Raw genomic sequence first — 19,642 nt, 5'->3', positions numbered from 1 at the left:
GATACGAACAAAGGTCTACGGAAGACCCATATAAAGCCATCATATAGCAGTCAGACGTTATAGCACTGTTTTTCCTAACACTGTCACAGAAATACCTGAAATTACATGGTTTTTCCTGTGCCTGTTTATGTCTTTTCCTATTTATACTGGTTTCTTTCCTGATCAAACTCATTCTCTCGAACTTTGTTTAGTCACACCTTCAACGCTACTACTCACATGAAAAGCAATCTAACAGAATACAAGCTGCACAGCTTTTCTCTCTGCACGTAACTGCAACCAGCAGAGAGGAGCTGCAAGGCAATACATGACTGAACACAACTTCAGTTTTGTGCTAGCATAGCTACGGTTTATGCAGTACACGGAAACACTTCATTAACATTTTAAACATTGCCATTTGGTGCCCTAGCTACATTTCCTGTGATAGACTATAGTGGAGTTAGCTTACCGTGGGTTGATTTTACAGAAGCTTTCCCAGACGTGTCACACATTAGGCATCCCTTTCACTTTAAAACACTAAGAAACTATTCAACCAACTCCTTTCCAGTTATCTCATCTGCTACTGGTTGAATACAAAAACACAGTTTAAGCTAGCAAAGCTATTGTTATCTGAATCTTAAATATCTAATATCTCACATATGTGCCATAACCATGGTACCTCCAGCCCTTTCACTTGAAAACGAAATCCGGGTACTAACTACTCTCTCTTTCTTCCACTCACAGCATTCAAACCTTAAACTTCTCTTCCAGCTTCGAAGAGTGCAAAAAATGCATCAGATAAGGAGGTACCGATGGCTAGTACCTATATCCAAGCCCGGTCACAGCTAATTTTAAGAGGGAGAGCTGTAAATTCCTTGGAAAGAGGGGAAAAGGGGGGTGGGGGGAGAAGAAAAGATTACATTGCAAAAGTGTGCTAGATATGTTTAAAAACAACCCATAAAGTGGAAATTCCTAACACTGTATCTACTTCCAGACTTCTGCCAGCATGGTTGGATCAGGAACGTGGACAGGTATGATATCTAACTGAACCTGCCAAAGTCCTACCACTGACATAATTAAACTAGCTAAACTGGTTTAATTTACTGAGCTTTTACTGGTATAGCCTGTTTGCTTGCTGTACATGATTTAGTAGATGGCAATGAAGCAAAGGTTCGCTGTACGGTTGTTTCGCAGCAAAAGCGCTCCAAAAATATATTAAAATTCTTAAAACCATAGAAGAACAGTAGTATACACAGACCGAAAGGGTATTGCAAATGAGGCTCCTCATATATGTCTGCAAGAACAATCTGTGTTTGCATTATCTTCTACTATATATTTTTGTTGCAGATCATATTTACGCTCCCATATGTCCTCATGAAAGGAACAACATTCAGTTCAAAAGAAACAAATATTATAAGTGGGCGCTGTTAACGCCACAAGATCAAGGAGGCCTGTTTGTGGCACTAAATGGTCTTTACTGAACAGTTACTACTATATTGATGTAACTTCTGTACTCCTAGAAAAGTACTTGCAATGAACATCATCTTTATTTTCACTGAATCATCACTTCTGACAATCTTTTCAGAAGACCTGAAGCATTTTCCTGAGAGCAGCAGGAACACAACAACTTGCTTCTTTGAGGTAAAGGTTCAATAAATTGATGATATCAGTATAATAGCAGCATAGCAATAATGATTTCTCTCAAAATCAGGTCTCCTCCGATAACAACGTATCATGCTCCAATGACGCAAACTTCCCTTTTCTCTCAAGCAGTTTAACCAAATAGTATTAGCCTTAATTAAAAATAATAATTGCTTACTACTAGTATTTAGCTATATTTTTGTTGCTTGTTGCCAGATCTGATGAGGGGATACTGAGTCTGGAAAAACCGACAAGGTTCCTAACACCACAATCTGGTAAGAAATAGCCATTTAGCCTCTCCCTGCAAACCTTATTTTCACTTTATGAATGTCTAAAAATATCAGTAGGAAACAAACACACTTGTCAGAACTCATTACTAAACGCAGGTGGTGTTGCTCATTAAAACTAACATCCCATCTCCCTGTTTGTCCCTCCAAGTATTGTTCAATGGCGGGAGTTCAGTAGCTCATTTTAGTACAGATAGGCTCAAACGCATGACCCAGAAAGCCTCCACTAATATACTTTTAGCCACTCTTCAAATTAAAAAAGAAGGAAAAAAAAAAACCCAGCTCACTAACACAGCTAGAATAAATATTTCTCTGATTCTTTATAGTCCTCAGCATCATGGGGCTGGAATTTGACAGCAGAAACACATGGCACATTAAGATTAGAGAGGCAGCTTACCAATACATTACAGGTAAATCCAGGCATGAGTAAGGAATTAAGCCCTGAAAGAGTTCTTCAAGCCGGTAACTTGTATACCCAGTTTCAGCTTCATGAGAAAACAAAACTAACATACAAGCTGCTGGGTGGAGGAGAGAGAAGAGAAGGGCAGTATGTAAAACTAATGGAAATAAGTGAACCTTAAAAAAAAAAAAAAAAAAACACAGAAGAGTAGAATATACCCCACTTTAAAGAGGCTATCCAAAAATTATGCTTTGATAACTCTTTGAATACTTACTAATGAAGCATGAAAAGGTAAAAAACCCAGCACAAAGAAATTGAGGCCAACATTACAGAGTGTCCCTGCAAGTGTCACCAAGGTTCAGACGGGCCAGCAATACGCATTCTACATCCTTGTAAAAACTCTGTTTGAAATATAAAAGATTAGCATTAAACAATTGCTTAGTGGAGGAAAAAATGTTGAATTAAAGAATTAGATCAGAGAATATATTTCCTTTTCCCCCTCCCTATTTTGTAAAATAAATGAAAGGCCCTTTTAAAATGGCTTCAGATACCTTAACTTTCATGATTTAGCTTTAGATCTAGTGCCTGTATATGCATACTACACGCACATAAACATTATTCATGCCTACTGTATGTGCACATATCTATTGCTGAGAACATTTTGAGAGGAGTTACGCTCCTAAAAAAAAACAAAAAAACTTTTATTTTATAACCATACAGCGGCATTCCCCTCCCATCACTTACTCACAATTTCCCTCCAGCGTCCACCGGACAGATTGTTTGGATTCTCTCAAAATTCTTCAGATTGTCTAAAAGGCTGCAGAAGTTCAAAGAACCCACTAAAAACGTATGGGTTGGCAATACAGAAATTGGAAAGTTTTCTGCACAATTCTAGAGTTACCCAGGCTCGACAACAGCCTCATTGACAACACATGACATTGACATCATATGTCAACAGAGTCAAGTATTACCAAATGTAGTACTCAGTCCTACAAGAACTGGTGCATGTAAGCAGTAGTATCCTTCTAGTCATTCCACCTGTTTCAGTGAATTACCTGCCCAAGGATTTTATTTCTGTACAACCGTTTTTAAAGGATCTGGCCTCAGCTATTCTCTCAAGGAGGTTTCAAATTACATATAACCCTTCCTTCTGCAGGGAAAAATACCGATATTATCTCAAAGCAAGCTAACGTGATCCTATCTCCTTCCAGGACTTTCATTTAGTTTTATCATTTTATATATTTAGAAAATATCAGTAACAAGCTAGTTTTTGGTTTTGACTTTATCATCATTATTTGTGAAAATCTACTCACAAGAACAGATCAGCTCAAATTCAAGATCATAGGGCTTTCATTCGCTTTCAATTTGAGAGGGCAGATCCCATGGAGTCAAAGAAAGAAAGAAAGAAAAGTGCACAACAGCGCATTATGAATCTACTGAAGGTCACAGAACGAATAAGTTGTGTGGGAAGAGAGAAAACAACTGAGCATACACGCGTTTCTAAGCGTTCAACAGTACATTTAAGATGGTTCCACTTACAAGTATTTTTTTCCATGAAACTGTAATTGTACAGCAAATATTTAATTAAATTTAAAAGTAAATTCCACTAAAACAAAAGTGAAACATTAAAATTTTTGTTGAATGCTATATTGAGACATATATGCACAGTCTTGTGGGTGGATGCAGATATTTTATTCACAATTATTAGCACAGTGGTTTTGAGTCACAACCCTTTTTCATCTATATTTCACTAATGCAGTCCTGTAAGAAGAACTCGGCTCTTTTTAGAAGGATCTTTATACAAGGAATAGGTTATATTTTGCCTTTGTGCTTGATAGCATAGTAAAATTGAGACATAGGACATTAGGAAGGGATAAAGAAAAGAGTGAAATTTGCATCCTACCTCTCTTTTTTCTTCGATTCATATAGTACAGGCTAGTTAATGCATATTCTATGTACTCACTTGACAGATAAGTAGTTATGCAATGCAAAATATTATCACTCTTCAACTATGAATGAGTAAATGTAACAAGTCAGTCAGGAATCCGTCAAAAGTAGATGCATTTGGCAGCTTTGGTTGCTGTTATCAATTTAATGTCTTCGGCATAAAAGATGCACAAAGAAGATTATTTGAAGGGGTAAAAAATAGTAATTTATAAAGGTCTGTAAGACAGTGCTCCATCAGTGCTTGATTTACATTTTTCCACTTTGTTCAGGCATAAAGAGCAATATCAATGTTACACAGAGTTTATTTTAAGTTCTCCTTAAATAAAGCATAGATTTTGGCCTAATCATGTTTACTATGCACTGAAAATTTGGAACTGTTATTTTTCTATATTTGGAAATAATGAGATCGCCTCTATTAAAAAAAAAGTTTGAATTATATAACCCAAACATATGATTCTCTTCGATTAACATTCACTGCGTGGTAAAAGAACTCTATGTTACTCCAGCTGAATATTTTCTATTTACATGTGAGGGTGGTGGTTTTTTTCAGATTTTTTATTTGGACATTTTATTTATAATCAGATATATGACCATGTTGGCAGCTGGTAACAGAAATACAACAAAAAGATGGCACGAATCAAAGAACATCAATACATTTTTAGAGGTGACTGAATGACTTGTGGGATTTGCGAGGCTTTCAAATCCAGTCTAAATTTAGATACATCACAGAGCAAGCTATAGCTATTAAGTGGTCAAGTGGGCGAGTGATTTTGGAAGCATCTGATGGCAGTGAATGAACCATGTCTCAAAAGTGGCAGGGCTACATAATGCTGATCACATAACAGCAGCTTGTGGTAAGATGCGCAGCCTGCTCACACGCTGGTGTCTCACACCTGGAGACAGCATAATAAGGAAGCTGGGGGGGGACAAAAAAAACCCCCTTCAAAATAACCAAAAAAGCTGGCAAATACACATCTCAAAATGAAAGCTGGATGACACTATGCTCTTGTCTCTAAGCAAGAAGAAAATCATTCCCAGCTGAAAGGGCAAAAAGGAGCTATGTTTGTTTTGTTTTGTGCTACTGATTAATAAACAAATAAATACTGACAGATAAACAAGACCACCAGAAGGGCATTTGCATTACCCAAGCTCACCTAAACGTGTCTGAAAGGGAAACCAAGGTTTAGATAAGCTGGATATCATGAGACAGCCACAATTACAGCAATACCCTGTAACCATGAGCAATCATGACAGCTGTTAAAGAAGTTTCTGCTCTGGAGAACTTTTCTGTTGGCAGAGTGTTTTTAATCAAGATTTTTGATAATACTGGCCCAGCGCCTGGACAGGCAAATGGAAAATCTCTTGAAGAATTACAGTACTGGATTAACCTTTCAAAGGGCGTAGTAGGTCCCAACGCAGCAAGCAGCAGAGAAATCAGGGTGTTCTGAAGCAGCACATGCACACACTCAACACTTCTACGGTCTTGAATGACTTGTGATGCATTTAATCCTACCAACATTGCCAGTCCAAAATTAATAAAAGCAGAAGTCATTACTATCTACTATATAGCTAACAGGTTTGCCTTGTTCCTTCTGCCTGAGTAGAAGGTACCATGTTATTTTTTTTTGAGCGTACTTTCTACTTGTTTTTTCCCTTACATCCCCCACTGTCTCCTGTCACAATAACTGGCACTAAGTAACCATTGCTGAAGCGGGAGTCTGTAGTAAGAGCGAGTAGATAACCCATTGTACTACATTATGGCAGAGTTCACTTCCATCTTCGTCTTTTCCAAGGGTAACTGAATGACTTCAGTGTTATATGTAAACAGTAATATATTTCATACGGTTCTAAGAGAGCCAGAATTGATGATTACGAGACACACATACACTCGCCTCTCTTTGATTCTGAAGAGAATGACATCGTCTGCTCATAAAACTAAACCACTTAAATATACTCTGTCATATAATAATTTTTACTAACAGCACCAATGAAACTCTAGCAAAAAGTAAGTGATTGGGTGATGGCAGGAGATGGGGAATGCTTTAAGGATTTGATCTCCAGAAAAAGCTTCAGAGCTGCCTCCCAAAACATTCTAGAAAGGAATTGCAGCACTTAACAGAAACGGAATACAGAAACATGTAATTAGTCAAATATGACTTCCAGTAGCAAATAACGCAAACAGTCTGTCATTCCAGTTGATATACACTTTATAAAAAGACCATTTTGAAACGTGTCAAGTGATCTAGATATGATACTTTGGGGGAAAAAACAGCCATCCTGTATATAAAACTGAAAATTCTAAATAAACAAAAAACATCCTCTAGACACACACACTTACTGTTCATAAACTACTGCTTGATCAGGACAGAGAAATTAAAAAAGCAAACAGGATCACCAAATCATTACAGCAGCAGAACAGCTACTTTTACAATCACAGATATTTCTTTTTTTCCTGTGCGTCCCTCTTACTCTCATCTTTCTTCTTACTTACTGTTAGTGTCACCTAATGTTTAAGTGATACATATTGAAAGACAATTGGAAGATGTACTCAGGATACAGGCAGGCATAGTTCCAATGGAGGAAACGCAATATTTGTCAGACTAAGCTTGAATTCAGACACAGCTCTTCAGAATTACAATGAGTAAGTTCTGTAGTTACACCACAGGCACCCAGAACACTGTGTCTTTTACACCCTTTTACGCAAACAAAAATAACAAAATCAGACAGTGTTGTCTAAAGTCGAGGGAATCTGTCTCAGGACTGTATATTAGATTGCAAGAACGTGTGGAACCGCAGCACTGACAAGTGTTCTCATGCTAGCTTCAGACAGCAGTGGGACTGAACTTCAGTTCAGTTGCTAGGAGCTTGTGTCTTCTGTTACCGTATTACAAGAACTCTAATGGGGTTTTTTTGGTCCTGCAGGACCAATGAGAGAGGCAACTGTACTCTCTGTAAATCCAAAACTGTAGTAGTATGTTTAACAAGACATTTGTATGCAAATACTGCTAAGCACCTCTAAAGATTTTACCTTCAGAGAAGACTTACTCACAGCAGCCTGGTCTACCATTAAAACAATTGCCAGAACAAGTGTAAAAATGACTCAGCCCCAAATACACAGATTACTAATTTATCTACCACCCGCCTCCTTCACCCCTCCCGCCCAGCAAACAATCTACAGAGAAAATAAAAACATCCAGAGCTTGGAAAGCTGCCAGAAGAAAAAAAAAAAAAAAAAGAAAACTGATTTACAGGAGGAGAATGTAGAAAGTCATGATACCTTGTCTTTACCCTCAAACCTTTTAGGATTATGCTAGAGAAAGGCTGTCAACTGTAATCCTGTAAGTCCTTATGGACACTATTTTAAGAGGCTACTGCCCAAAAACATTGACTTCCCTGTGTAAACACAGTTCCAAATAATACTATATAAGTAAGTTGGGAAGAAACTGAAGCTGCTTTAAAGAAGTATGAGATTACAGCCCCATCCTTGAAAATATAACTTCTAAATAGCAAATTACATTCTCCTTTCAAGCCCTGACTAGGTTTTCCTCTCCATCTTGGCTTAGAGCTTCAGGAAGGCAAACAAAGTGTTTAGTGCCCTTTTAAGTGTAATACTGTAAGTTTACTTACTTACGATTTAAACAACAGCTGCAATTTTAGTCCCTTACCTCACCAAATACGTTTTAAAGAGAAATGCTCTGAAGTTTTCTTAAGGATACAAAAGACAAACGCAAATAAAAAAAAGGAAATAATTGAGTCTCCTTAGTAATGCCAACTTATACCACGTACATTAAACTCTCCCATCAGCGAAGCAATGTGATGTGTATTTAAATATATGGATATTACTTTTTGTTTTCTTGAACGCCATCAGTTACAGCATATACTATGGAAGCACTGCCAAAACTCTGAAAAGTAATATGTTGTTTCTAAAATCTAAATCTTTTCACTGTGCACAAAGACAATTAAGCCACTGCCTTTTCTGAAGGCTACTTTTTACTAATAATTTGTTGCAATATAAAGTACCAGCCACCAAAAGATAATAAAATTTTGCATTAACACTGAAGCTGCATGTTACCAAAGTGCCCACTGTATGATTGTTCTCCACATTTAAAACCCTCTCACTTCTGCATAGTTCATAAAACGGTCACAAGCCGGATGCCACAAAACATCAACTGCTGACAGTCCCAAACAGTAATCCTTCTTTCTCCTCCCCCCGCAGCTCCCCTACTGCTTGCCCCCTCCAGCATCAAAACACATCTGACAAACTGATCACCATGGGAGAGCCAACACCACCTCCGCCCCTGCCAAACACATACGGGATCCATTCCACCGCTGACTGCAGAAACGCTCTGCAATTCGCACGTCACGCTTTCCATCCAGCCATCACCCGCTTCCCAGGACAGAGAATCTCTGAAAGAACATCTCTGACTACCAGGGAGTCTCACACCATTTCCAGGCCAAATACCCGGAGCAGCTGCCTAGCTGCAGCTCCCTCACCTCCTCCACAGCTAGACTAACAGGTTGAGGCAGGGCATTATCTGCAGTCATGCCTTGAGCACCCTGCAGGGCCCAGGGGACATTTTTGGTGCAGTGCTGCTCTTTCTGTGTTGAATTCCCTTCAAAGAACAAACACTGCCAGTTCAGAGGCTATCAACTGGTACAAGACCATCTTGGTGCATCTATATTTTGGGGGATGATGGTGGGGGAAGACCGAGAAAAACTTTGTCTTACTAGTTTGCTTGCACACTGTAAAAGTGTAACAATAGCAATAATAAATAAATATACATCAGTGATGCAAGGTTTCTCTCCATGATGTCTTTCTTCACTGCCATGATGTCTTTTGAGAGAAGCAAAAGCTCAACGATACAATATTTTCATATGATAAAACCAATCTGAAAGTTTCTTTTGCCAGTTATATTCTCTTGTATTTCACCATAAGGATAACGAGTTTAATGGACGTACCCAGAATCTGGAAATAAGAAACCAGGACTACTGAATCTCATTCCCAAAGAGGCATAACAGTAAAGATACCACCAACTGAGAAGTTTCTTGAGACAAGTAACTTAACTGTCCAGTAACTTAACTGCAAAATCCTGCCAAGTGAAAACGTGTAAGAATTCACTGTGACCCATAAAGCAAATATCTTTTCAAGTAGAGACAGAAATAACACTGCTTTCACTAGCCTGCATGTAACATCAGTGCCTTAGCAGATGCCACAACTTTCAGAATTGTCTACTTAAGCAAAGCTGATGGAGATAGCACTTCATGAACAGTATTAAGACGACTTAGGGGAGAGGCCAAGGTGGCAAGGTGGTACCTGAGAGCGAGTAGGGAAGACAGCAGGAGACAGTCGGCTCTCCAGCCCCACTGCTACTGAGCAACGGCAGCCGGACGGCTGGGGCCAGGGAAACAGAAAGCACAGCAGCAATTCAAGTCCTCTGCAATATGGAGAATATTCTCTTTCCCTCCCAGGAGCCAAACTACAGATTCGCAGGGTTCCTGCATGTGCAGAGCCCAAGTCTTACACTGTTAGAAAGGTTTCAGGAAAGCACTAACAGGGACGAGTAGCACCTTCTCCTAGAACGAGGTGGACGGGGAGGGGAAGGATAGAACAACAGGGGCTTCTCTGCAAGGAATCACCCCGTGCTTCATTCATGATCCCTTGCAACCTCTGGCTAGTTGTGAAGAAAAAAAAAGAAAAACAAACATATAGAGAAGAAAAGTGACTGGGCAAGCAACTGGTAAGGATCTCCACTGTACATCTATGATTCAGCATAACCAACATCCCTGAATTCTACAAATAATTTGCACTATTTAAAGATTATGTTCTGCTATGGTCAATAAAGCCAGATTGCTGTTCTGACCTGAGACAGCAGGATAGTTATGCAAAATCCCTGTCCTGTTCCACTGATTCTAAAGACCTGGCTACCCACCACAACCTCAAAGATAACTACAGCCACACCGCTTACTATTTTGAAAATGATTTAAAAAAAAATAATAATTCTGCTAGCAGTATGTGCAAGTCACCTGGAGTACAGGCAAGCCTAAAGATTGTCACATGCAGCAAATTCAGTTTACCAGTATAATACCATCCAATCCCACACAGCATTGGCTTTGTAAACTAACACCAGCAAGCATGGCTCTGCACCACAGTTTCCTGCTTTCTACATCTTCATTTGCTATCAGCAAAATCTAACCGTCTCAGCTGCTGTCGCACTTAAAAATACAGTTTTGAACTGCAGAGGATGGTTAGACTAGGAATTTATCAAAACAAAAAACAAACAAACAGCCTCACATCTGTCTCGTAATGGCATTTCTTAAAAGAATTACAAGAGAAAAAGTAATACACTGCACATCACCCTTATTAACTTGAAATCCAAATTCCATACGCTATAACCAAAAAATACAGTAAAAATTTTCTAGCCAGAAAAATCACACAGAAAACCAACTTTATACCATATAAATGAACAATGCAACCGCGCCTGTCACCTCCTCTTTTTCAACTCTGTTTTTGAACAGTACGGCAGAAAACCAGGAGCAATACATAATTCTCTTCTCATTCACACTTTTATTTCTCTACCTGAAAACAACTAAAAAGGAAAGGAAACAGGAAAAAGAAAAAAAAGACCAAATATAAATTACATACATTTCTGTTAAATTCAGCATCACTTTTCTAATAATAGCAGATGTGCCCAGAGGCAGATAGAAGTAAATTAGGTCTTAAATGTCTCACATTTTGACAAACTTCTACCACAGTGTGTTCCAGCTGACCATAGCTGCAGCCTAACAGACAGTGGAAACTGAAAGAGAAAAGAAATTCCAAATACCTTTTCTGTTAAACCTTCCATACTGATTTGCGGAGCATAGAAAAATATGGATCTGTATGTTCTCTGTCTGTCTGTCTGTGTGTGTGTGTGTGTGTGTGTGTCAGGATATATAATAAATAAAATTCAGAGCAGTTGTTTTGCAGATTCAAGAACAGGAAGTACCTCTGATCACTTCATAGTGAAAGTCCCCTGAAGAATAAATTACTGTATATGCAGCACATACGTACCATTGCTACCTCCCTTTTCCTCTTGCGTTCTCATATCTGTCTCTAGACTACCTCTCTTCATTAGAATATTCTCGTAATGTAAATTTATTCTATGAAATTTAAAACTACTCTTGTTACAGGCAACTCCAAAAGTCTTTTCTCCATCACAGTCTAAAAAATATTATTCAAGAGAGTACTAGGCTTTCTTAAGTAACACTTCATATCAATGTCTTTGAATAAACACTGAAACGTATTACATTTTCCTTTACTCTTTAATTTGTACATCTTTTCTGCCAAACTCTTTTCTCTTCAAACTGCACTTCTAGAATCTATGCTAACTGAGACCACTCAGACCTCCTGACTGTGTCAATTCAATGGTTTCAATTCAGTCCAAACATTCAATTTTTGCAAAACTCAACCTCATGATGGCATCCCAAAGAAAAGGTTATTCAACAGAAAAATCAAAGCACAAGAAGAAAAAGACATTTTTCCATCATAAGAAATTATTCTCTCCACTTGCAGGCAGAATGTAAAGTACCTAAGGAATTTCAGTAGTGATTTTGACCTCTAAGCAACTTTCTCAAAGATTTCAGAGCAACCAGATCTTCACAATTACAGATTCGGCAGCTACTTTTACAACCAAGCCACGATAACCTTTCTGATAAGCAGCAGGAATTTGGAGTTGTGTTCAACTCTGCCACTTATCTATAGCATCCCTTTTAGCCCGCCTCTCAATTACCCTGACACAACAAAATAGCTAAGGTTCCCTGTAATGGGACATGAATTAATTGCTGGTGAACTCTGCTCTCCATGCACGTGTTAAAAACTGTTTATGATTGAAAGAGAGTTTGTAATTATTTGTGATCCTAATGGACAGAAAGATTACGCTTAACAAGCTTTCTAACGGGACTACTATTATGTTTGACTACAGCTTTCCACGTATAAGACGACGACTGAAGGAAGATGAAAGTTTTTCACTCAAGATACTCACCAACTGACTGTACTTTTTAGGAAGTCAGCATCTTTGCTACAGACTGTGTGCTATCTAATTTAGAGAGGGAGTACTCAGCTATAAGAAACCTATTTGACTTCATGTTCAAGCTGACTCAGAGAATGAGGAAGAATCTAATATAGTTTTTAATTCTTTAGAAAAGAGCCCTGGATGCTGATTTAAGACCAAAAAAAACCAAAAAAAACCCACTTGGCAATATTTTACGTGGACACAGAATTTGTAACATTTCTTGTTGTTTTAGAGCTTTCTATGGAGAAAAAGCAATTTATTTTCTAATCCTTTCACTAGATGCCACAGTTTGAAGATATTCTGAAAAGAAGAGGCATCAAGAATTATGTATTAAAGGGCAGAACTCGTAACCCTGCATTCTTAGGTTATAATATTTTCATAACGGAAATTGTCTGGCCACATTTATTCATGAAACTAAATCCAAAAGTCTTGTAAAATTAGCAGCAGTATTTCAAGTATCAACCAGGAGAAGGCTTAGAGAAAGCTTGCTTTTGTCCCACACAACTTTATCAGAGTTCAAATTTACTATCAAAGTTCAAAAATACTATCAATACACAATCTTTCCCAAAACAGTTTCCCCTCCTCACCCTAAAGTGTGCATTTTCAGAGATGTAGTAAGAAATAGGGTGCATGTTTTCCTTCTCCACTCCCTTCCATCTCCTTGAGGCTGCCACTTCCTCCTAATCATCCCCTCCTTACAGACAGAGCTCTCCTTCTCAGCAATGACAAGAGCAGGCATTAGGATGCAAGTATGTTTGTCTTTATAGGAACACTTGAGGCTCCCATGTCCCCCCCTGCTATGGCTCTGCAAGTCTGCTACCTAACTGCTTCCCCAGGTTCTTTTGACATATGCACCATTTCTGAAGCAAAACGGAGTAACTTTGCTATGTGTGCATGCATAAACACAGCAGGCTCACAAAGTTAGAACAAGAAGGGGAAAAAAAAACAAATAAACAAACAAAAAACAACCACCACACATACCACTCAAAAGAGGAAAGTCCCAAAGACCCTCTGAAGCTGTAGTAACAGATTTACATAAATCCCATTTAGGTAATCTACTGCAGTTCTTGGTCTCTTTTTCATAGCTAGAGAGCTAAGTTTGTGTAGACTGATGGAATGGAATCTACTTGCACAGACCTCCGCATCAAGGACACACAGAGGTCACTAACAGCTAGTCTGATATATGTAGACATTCACATATACAGATCCCCACTAAAAAAAATTTATTTCTAAAACTTTAAACAGCTATCCTAAAAATAGCATTTCCATAAGTTATTTGACACATTACGTGAAACACAAAGTAACAATATAAATATCGAAGCTTATTTTACAGGCAATTGTTTGGAAAACTCCACCTTAATTACCCTCAACTAGTTTAGCCATGAATAAATTTCAACATAAGGCTTCTATAAAACCTAAAAAAGCACTCTGGAGATAAAGAAAAAACAGTTATAGAGAAGAGAAAATATTGTGAATGCCATGGAATAGACTGCAGACTAGCTGTTTTATTTATTTCGAAATATAAGCGGTTCTCAGTCCACACTAGTGGAACATAATCACTAAATAGCAGAGAAACGTAGGGTTAGCTACCTTTATTTTCAGGATATCAAAACTACATTGTCTCTCATTGTAGTATCTGTTCTTTGTAATACAGCCTCAATGGAATGTTGTATGGCAATATACCACGTTTTTAGATACAAAAAAAAGTTAGGATATAAAGGCTAATAATTCATCTGAGCACGACAGCTTACAAAACATAAACACACAACACAAGAACGGTTCCACTTTGTACTCACTCTTACAAAGTTGTCAGGGAACAAACCTCTTCTGCCTTTGAGCTGTCCTTCCCACCAGCCTCCATCGTCTTTCTTGATATTGGTGATTATGTCACCTACAGTGATCGTCAGCTCATCATCGTGTTGAGCTTTGTAGTCAAACTCCACTATCGCCTCCACTAAAAGAGAAAAACACATATTGCATAATTATTGACTGTACACTTAAGTTTCAATGCCTTTGAAAGGAACAAGAAAACACCAATCCAGCTACAGAGTCTCTGTGAAAGTAATATGTTCAGTTCAACCACAAGAGTACAGCAAATAGGCCACGTTTAACAGCAACGTTTTGTGGATAACTACTACAGCAAGGCCAAGGAGAAAACCTCAGGAAGGCCCGTTATAGCTAAGACAGCAAACGGTCTGCATTTTTCTTTGAGGATTAAAGGAAATGGATTTGTGCTACTTTAGCAGTATCTACCAGCTGGCAGCGTTACAAAGTTGATTTTTATTTCTTGGACATTCTTGTTTGCAGGACTTTTGAGGCATTTTATTTTTGGAAGCGTTCTCAAGTCCATAAATATACAAGTCACAGCCACTGTACCTACTTTGTTCAATATGCTACTATTAACCTAAAAGTATTTATCAAGATTTTTTTTGTATCGTGCCACATTTCACTGTTATTTATACAGTAAAGCAGACCTCTGTTGCGTGAACATACTCTCACAGAATTTCACCAGTGAGGGGAAAAATTCATTTTCACTTGTGATTATGCATCAGAGGATGTGAGGATAAAATACTGCTACTGCTCTAATTGTCAGCTATCAAACACTAGCGTGTTATAAGCTTGCTACCATCTATATGTGGTGAGACTTTTTCTTTTCCTGGAAGAACCCTTGACAACAGACATGCAACAAGGTTCCTGTAGATTCTCTCATATACACTATACAATCACTGTAGGGATTTAGGGAAGTCATAGAGATAGAAAAAAATTCTTTGGAGAACCAGGAATACTGAATATGGGGGTTTTCAGTTACGGCAGTTATAGTTTTATTTACAGTTCATCACATATCTACTAAAAGGAGCCTGACTGGCAACATCAAGGACAGCTGTATTTGTAAAGCCTTTTCTCCTTTCTCTTCAATGGAAAACTATGCCCCAGGACGTTCCGCCAAACGTTTAGCACTTCAAATGTTGAAACAGAAAAATGAGAACTAGTAACAAGCATCTGCTTTCTGTGCAAACGAGCAGCTATGAAAACCCTACAAGAGCTGGCCATCCAACAGGCAGTACAGCTCACACAGCAAACCTAGCCACAGAGAGTAAAAGGCTCTGCCTAAATAACAGAAGCTCTGAGGACTAGACTGAATTAAGATGACAGGAAAGCAGTTATTCCTTTCCACCCCCAAAACGTCACACAGACACAAAGCTCCCTCCCTCCCCCAGAGCCTGCAAGTAATACCTAAAAGAGCATTCTGACTTATGGATACGTTCCAGGCACTAGGCTACTGCCAAAGGCCTGCATATCTCAAACTACCAAGTACCTCCCCAAAACCTTTCACAGAAAGATGTGCAACAGGCACACCTCACCCAGAGGCTTCTCGAGAAGCCTTCCTTCTGGTGCCAGAAGTCACAAGCTTCTAGCCTTCACCGTTCTGGCATTCTCCACTTCCCGTCCTGACAGGCATGGACACGGCCTGCCCTCATCCAGGACTCCTGGCGATTTGGGCTTTTGAAGCTGCAGGGTCTCAGAAAAGAGCCGTGAGCCTGACCATCCAATCAGATTTTTACCCGCTAGTTGCCCTCTTCACCACCACTGCTGACCTGTCCCACACTGGCTTCAGCAGTTTCTGGTTCCCCTTATGCAAACTGCAACGCAAACTACAAAATCAGTTGAACTTGAACTAGCCACTCTAGTTAGAGCAAATACAAAAGAATAAGGGGTTATTCTTCTGACATATGGACAGAAGTCCCTAAAAATACCATTCACATTATTCACGTATGGATACCTTGTCCTACAGTGACCAGTAAAATTGGTTGGGAAACGGTATCTGCATAATAGCCCCCTAAAGACTACTGGATTTAGGCAGTGGCACCAAGGTACACACACTACTGTAAGTCTCAAACCAATGAAACTTTGGGTCTCCACAGAACCCAACAGCACTCAGGCTCAAAAATGTCAAAATCCAGACTGTTCAGCAGAGTATTCCCTGTTTTGTTGAGCTCTGACAAGGTCTTCAGAGAGCAAGGCCCTGTATCCTTCACTTTTAAGAAGCCTTCTGGGATAAACTTGCCCTCAGGGCTCAGAGCTTATATACACTCCCTTTTGGGAGCAACAAGCCCCTCTCCTCCCTACTTAGGATGCTTTGAAATCCTGTTCTCATTTTGCTCTCCTCATCTTGCAAACACAATTACATACCGTTTTGCTCTCCGAGTCCCTAAGCAACCAGGAGGCAGTTAAGCGAGTTAGCTGTCAGGAGGAGACAGGAAAGGAGCAGGGATTTGGGCTGGCTTGAACTAAAGATTCTTCAAATACTCTTTCTCGACATCCAGACTGCAGCAACACATACCGAAACACAAATGACTCCTCAAATTCCATGTTTTAAAAGAGATCCAGCACCTGTACCTATTGCTGTGCTTGCAGTTTTCCTGAAGATGACTGCAAAATTCACATTATTCGCAACAGTTTCATTCTCTTATTTTCGTGAAGGGAGAATAAAAGGTAGGATAGGGCTGCTGATTTGACTCTACAGCTGTTTTGGTAGATGTGAGGCACTGGAGTCATCTTCCTTGAAGCTTAAGGTGTCCATCTTGCACTACTACATATACAGACAGCTGCATCTGTGCAACCTTTTTTTGTTTTTCTCGAAGTTTAATTAACCAATGAAAACCTCCTTTACTGTTGTTCAGGCTCTTCCCTTCTACAAATATTTCCACTTATTAAAAAAACAAATATTTTTAAAAGCTGTCTCCTCTCAAAGAAATTAATTACTGTATCATAAGTGTGCGTAAGCTGATGGAGACACACAGATCACCAAAAATGAAGCACACAATCAAGATGTCTATAAACTTTCAAAAGGAAACCAAGAGTATAGTTGGGAAGGAGGAATAAGAGCACACCACAGCAAATGTGTAGATTATGACAAACTAATGAGAATGTGCTTCTGAGATCACTCAAGTTCTCATTTATCACATTACTGATGCTTGCAGAGCATATAACAGCTGAGAAGTGCTTCATAATCTACAGGTCCACGGAGCTGCAGCTTTTATATCAAGCTCATTTTTAAAAGGGTGCTCAAGGATTTTCATGCCACTTTCTCAAACTATGTTTTGAAAAATTCATTCTGCCAGGTAGACTTAATCTCGTTTGTTTCTTTAGAGGCGAAATTTTGTCTTCATGGAAGCTGGATCAAGACTGGACTGATGCAGGTATTCTAAGGGAAAAGCAGATCTGAGGTTTGCTACACATCTGCAAGTCTATCACACCTCATTCCTGAAGTGTTAGCTCTCTCCTTGGGAACCGGACTATCAAAGTGTCCCAGGCTGCACAATGATTTATGAGGTGAGAAAACATTCCATGGACAGCGAGCTCTGGCTAACTATTTGTTAACCAACAAAGGCTGGTCTTAAGCCCAACTCTGCCAAGGTAAACAGCTTGTTGCATTAACAGCCAAAACCTGATCCCTTTTAAGCCAAAAGCAAAATGAAATGACAAAATTGGGGCAGACAGATCTGGCGTATCTTTTTGGCGGCTCTTTCTTCAAAATTTGTCACCCCATGATGCCAGAAAGTCAAACCTTTCCCAGCTTGCAAACATTGGCTATTAGATTCTTTCTCTCAGAAGGTGGCATTTTTCACTTGAAGAATCATTCATTGAGTCCAGAGACAAAATCCAATATAAAAACCTAATCAAGTTATTCTGATCTGAAAGGGGAATGCTCATTCCTATGACAATACAATCAGCTATTTCTAACGTTATATTACCATCAATCCAAACTGTAGGAGAAAAATCCAATGAAACGGAATCAAAACTACTTATTGCCAACCGTGCTGAAGACTGGCACAGTAAACTCATTACCGCAATGTCAGGGACAAAGACTTTATTTATTTAGTAGCACTTACTGGTCTGGGTTTAAAATACAAAATTTGAAATGTTAGTGCCATGAACTAGTTTAAATGTACTGAAAGGCTGCATTTAAAATAAGCATAACTGGAAAAAAAAATGTTGATAAACACTCCAAAACTGAAAAGCTTCAACTATTCCCACCTTTCATTCTCTGAATTAGTTTTGTATATGCACTTGAAACTATTTTGTTGATAATTCAGAAGCTTGCTATTGATTATTGCTTATTACTTTCCTTGCAACAATGCAAATGACAAGTAAAACCTAGTCTCTCAAAACTGACCTGTCAGAATAAGCATTTTTTTAATGTCACCATCATTTGAAAACAAAAGTGTCTGAATTCAGGCCATTTTCAATTACTGTACTATGTCTTTCCAAGCAAGAAATGAATCAAAAAAAGAAACAGAGTCTTGCTACTGTGCAACAAAAACTACTCTATTAAACCAGTTTCTAGTGACATCTGAAGCGTGTAGGCACAATGGAAATGTTATTAACGTCTTTGGCGCTATTCCACCCAAGTAACAGCATCCATATGGCAACAAAACCTTCTGCGGCAGCATGGTTTCACACACAGATGCAGCCCCTAGAACTAGTGTGCGCAGTTAGACAAGACAAGACAGCCAAAGGGTTAAGAGCTTCTCTACTATAAGTTTTCTGCTTTTCCATTTGCTAGTCACTCAGCTTCATGTGAATGATAAATACACATGTTACATTGGCTTTCTCTAAAAACCAGAACTGCAAGTAGACAAACTACCTTTAGATTTTCTACACCAAAGCTTTACATTAATGTTCAAATTAAATTTCTTCAGGTGAGAGTGCAGCAGAGCTTTTCTCTTTTGCATAAATATAACTGTTTACAGGTAACAAAGATTAACTCAATGGCATGAACAAGAATCACACAACAATCCACTTAAGCTGCCCTCTGCGTAAGCCTCAAACAGGAAGGTCTCAGCGACTACAGAAGGCTTCATGCTTTCTACCACCTACAGTAAACTGATCAATGATCAAAAAAATATTAACCAAGAAGTCAGAATACATTTTTTTTCCTGGTACATGGTATTCTTTCAAAAAGCAGTTAGAGATTCAACTGTGTAGGAAACATTTAATAGTTTATCAATATTTTCACTGCAAATACATTTGACAATTGGTTTACAATCTGGTCACCCAATTCCATCTGCCTCAAAACTTGCTAGACAAGGTCTTACTTCAAAGGTGCTATTCTGCAAGGGAGAGCTAGGGATGAGTTGGTGCATGTTCTACACTTAGTGCTTTACGGGGAACCTTTTTTTTTTCCTTTTCCTTTTTAATGATTTAAATAAATATTTTTGCTATAAAATAGGTTGCAGTAAAGCTCTCAGTAAGACATTAGAATCTAGTAGCAGGGAAAAATATCAGCACCTTTTATCAGACCAAACGATACAACATGTGCTACATCCGGAACTCAG

At 38.7% G+C, this 19,642-nt stretch overlaps 1 protein-coding gene across 6 annotated transcripts in view; it reads right to left on the bottom strand.

The window, feature by feature from the left end:
- The window catches only part of SH3KBP1 (SH3 domain containing kinase binding protein 1), a 236,813-nt gene that overhangs the window by 199,315 nt on the left and 17,856 nt on the right, over positions 1-19,642 (bottom strand). For 3 of the 6 annotated variants that reach the window (XM_068918361.1, XM_068918366.1, XM_068918418.1), the window contains exon 2: positions 14,099-14,256. In XM_068918361.1, coding sequence (XP_068774462.1) covers positions 14,099-14,256 — 158 coding nt within the window. Of the gene's footprint in view, positions 1-11,075; positions 11,234-14,098; positions 14,257-19,642 lie in introns of those variants that run through there. The other 3 variants (XM_068918383.1, XM_068918410.1, XM_068918392.1) reach the window with 2 other exon arrangements.

This window comes from Struthio camelus, chromosome 1 (assembly GCF_040807025.1).
Source record: "Struthio camelus isolate bStrCam1 chromosome 1, bStrCam1.hap1, whole genome shotgun sequence".
NCBI classification, from domain to species: domain Eukaryota; kingdom Metazoa; phylum Chordata; class Aves; order Struthioniformes; family Struthionidae; genus Struthio; species Struthio camelus.
This window is presented reverse-complemented; position numbering and strand designations above follow the sequence as displayed.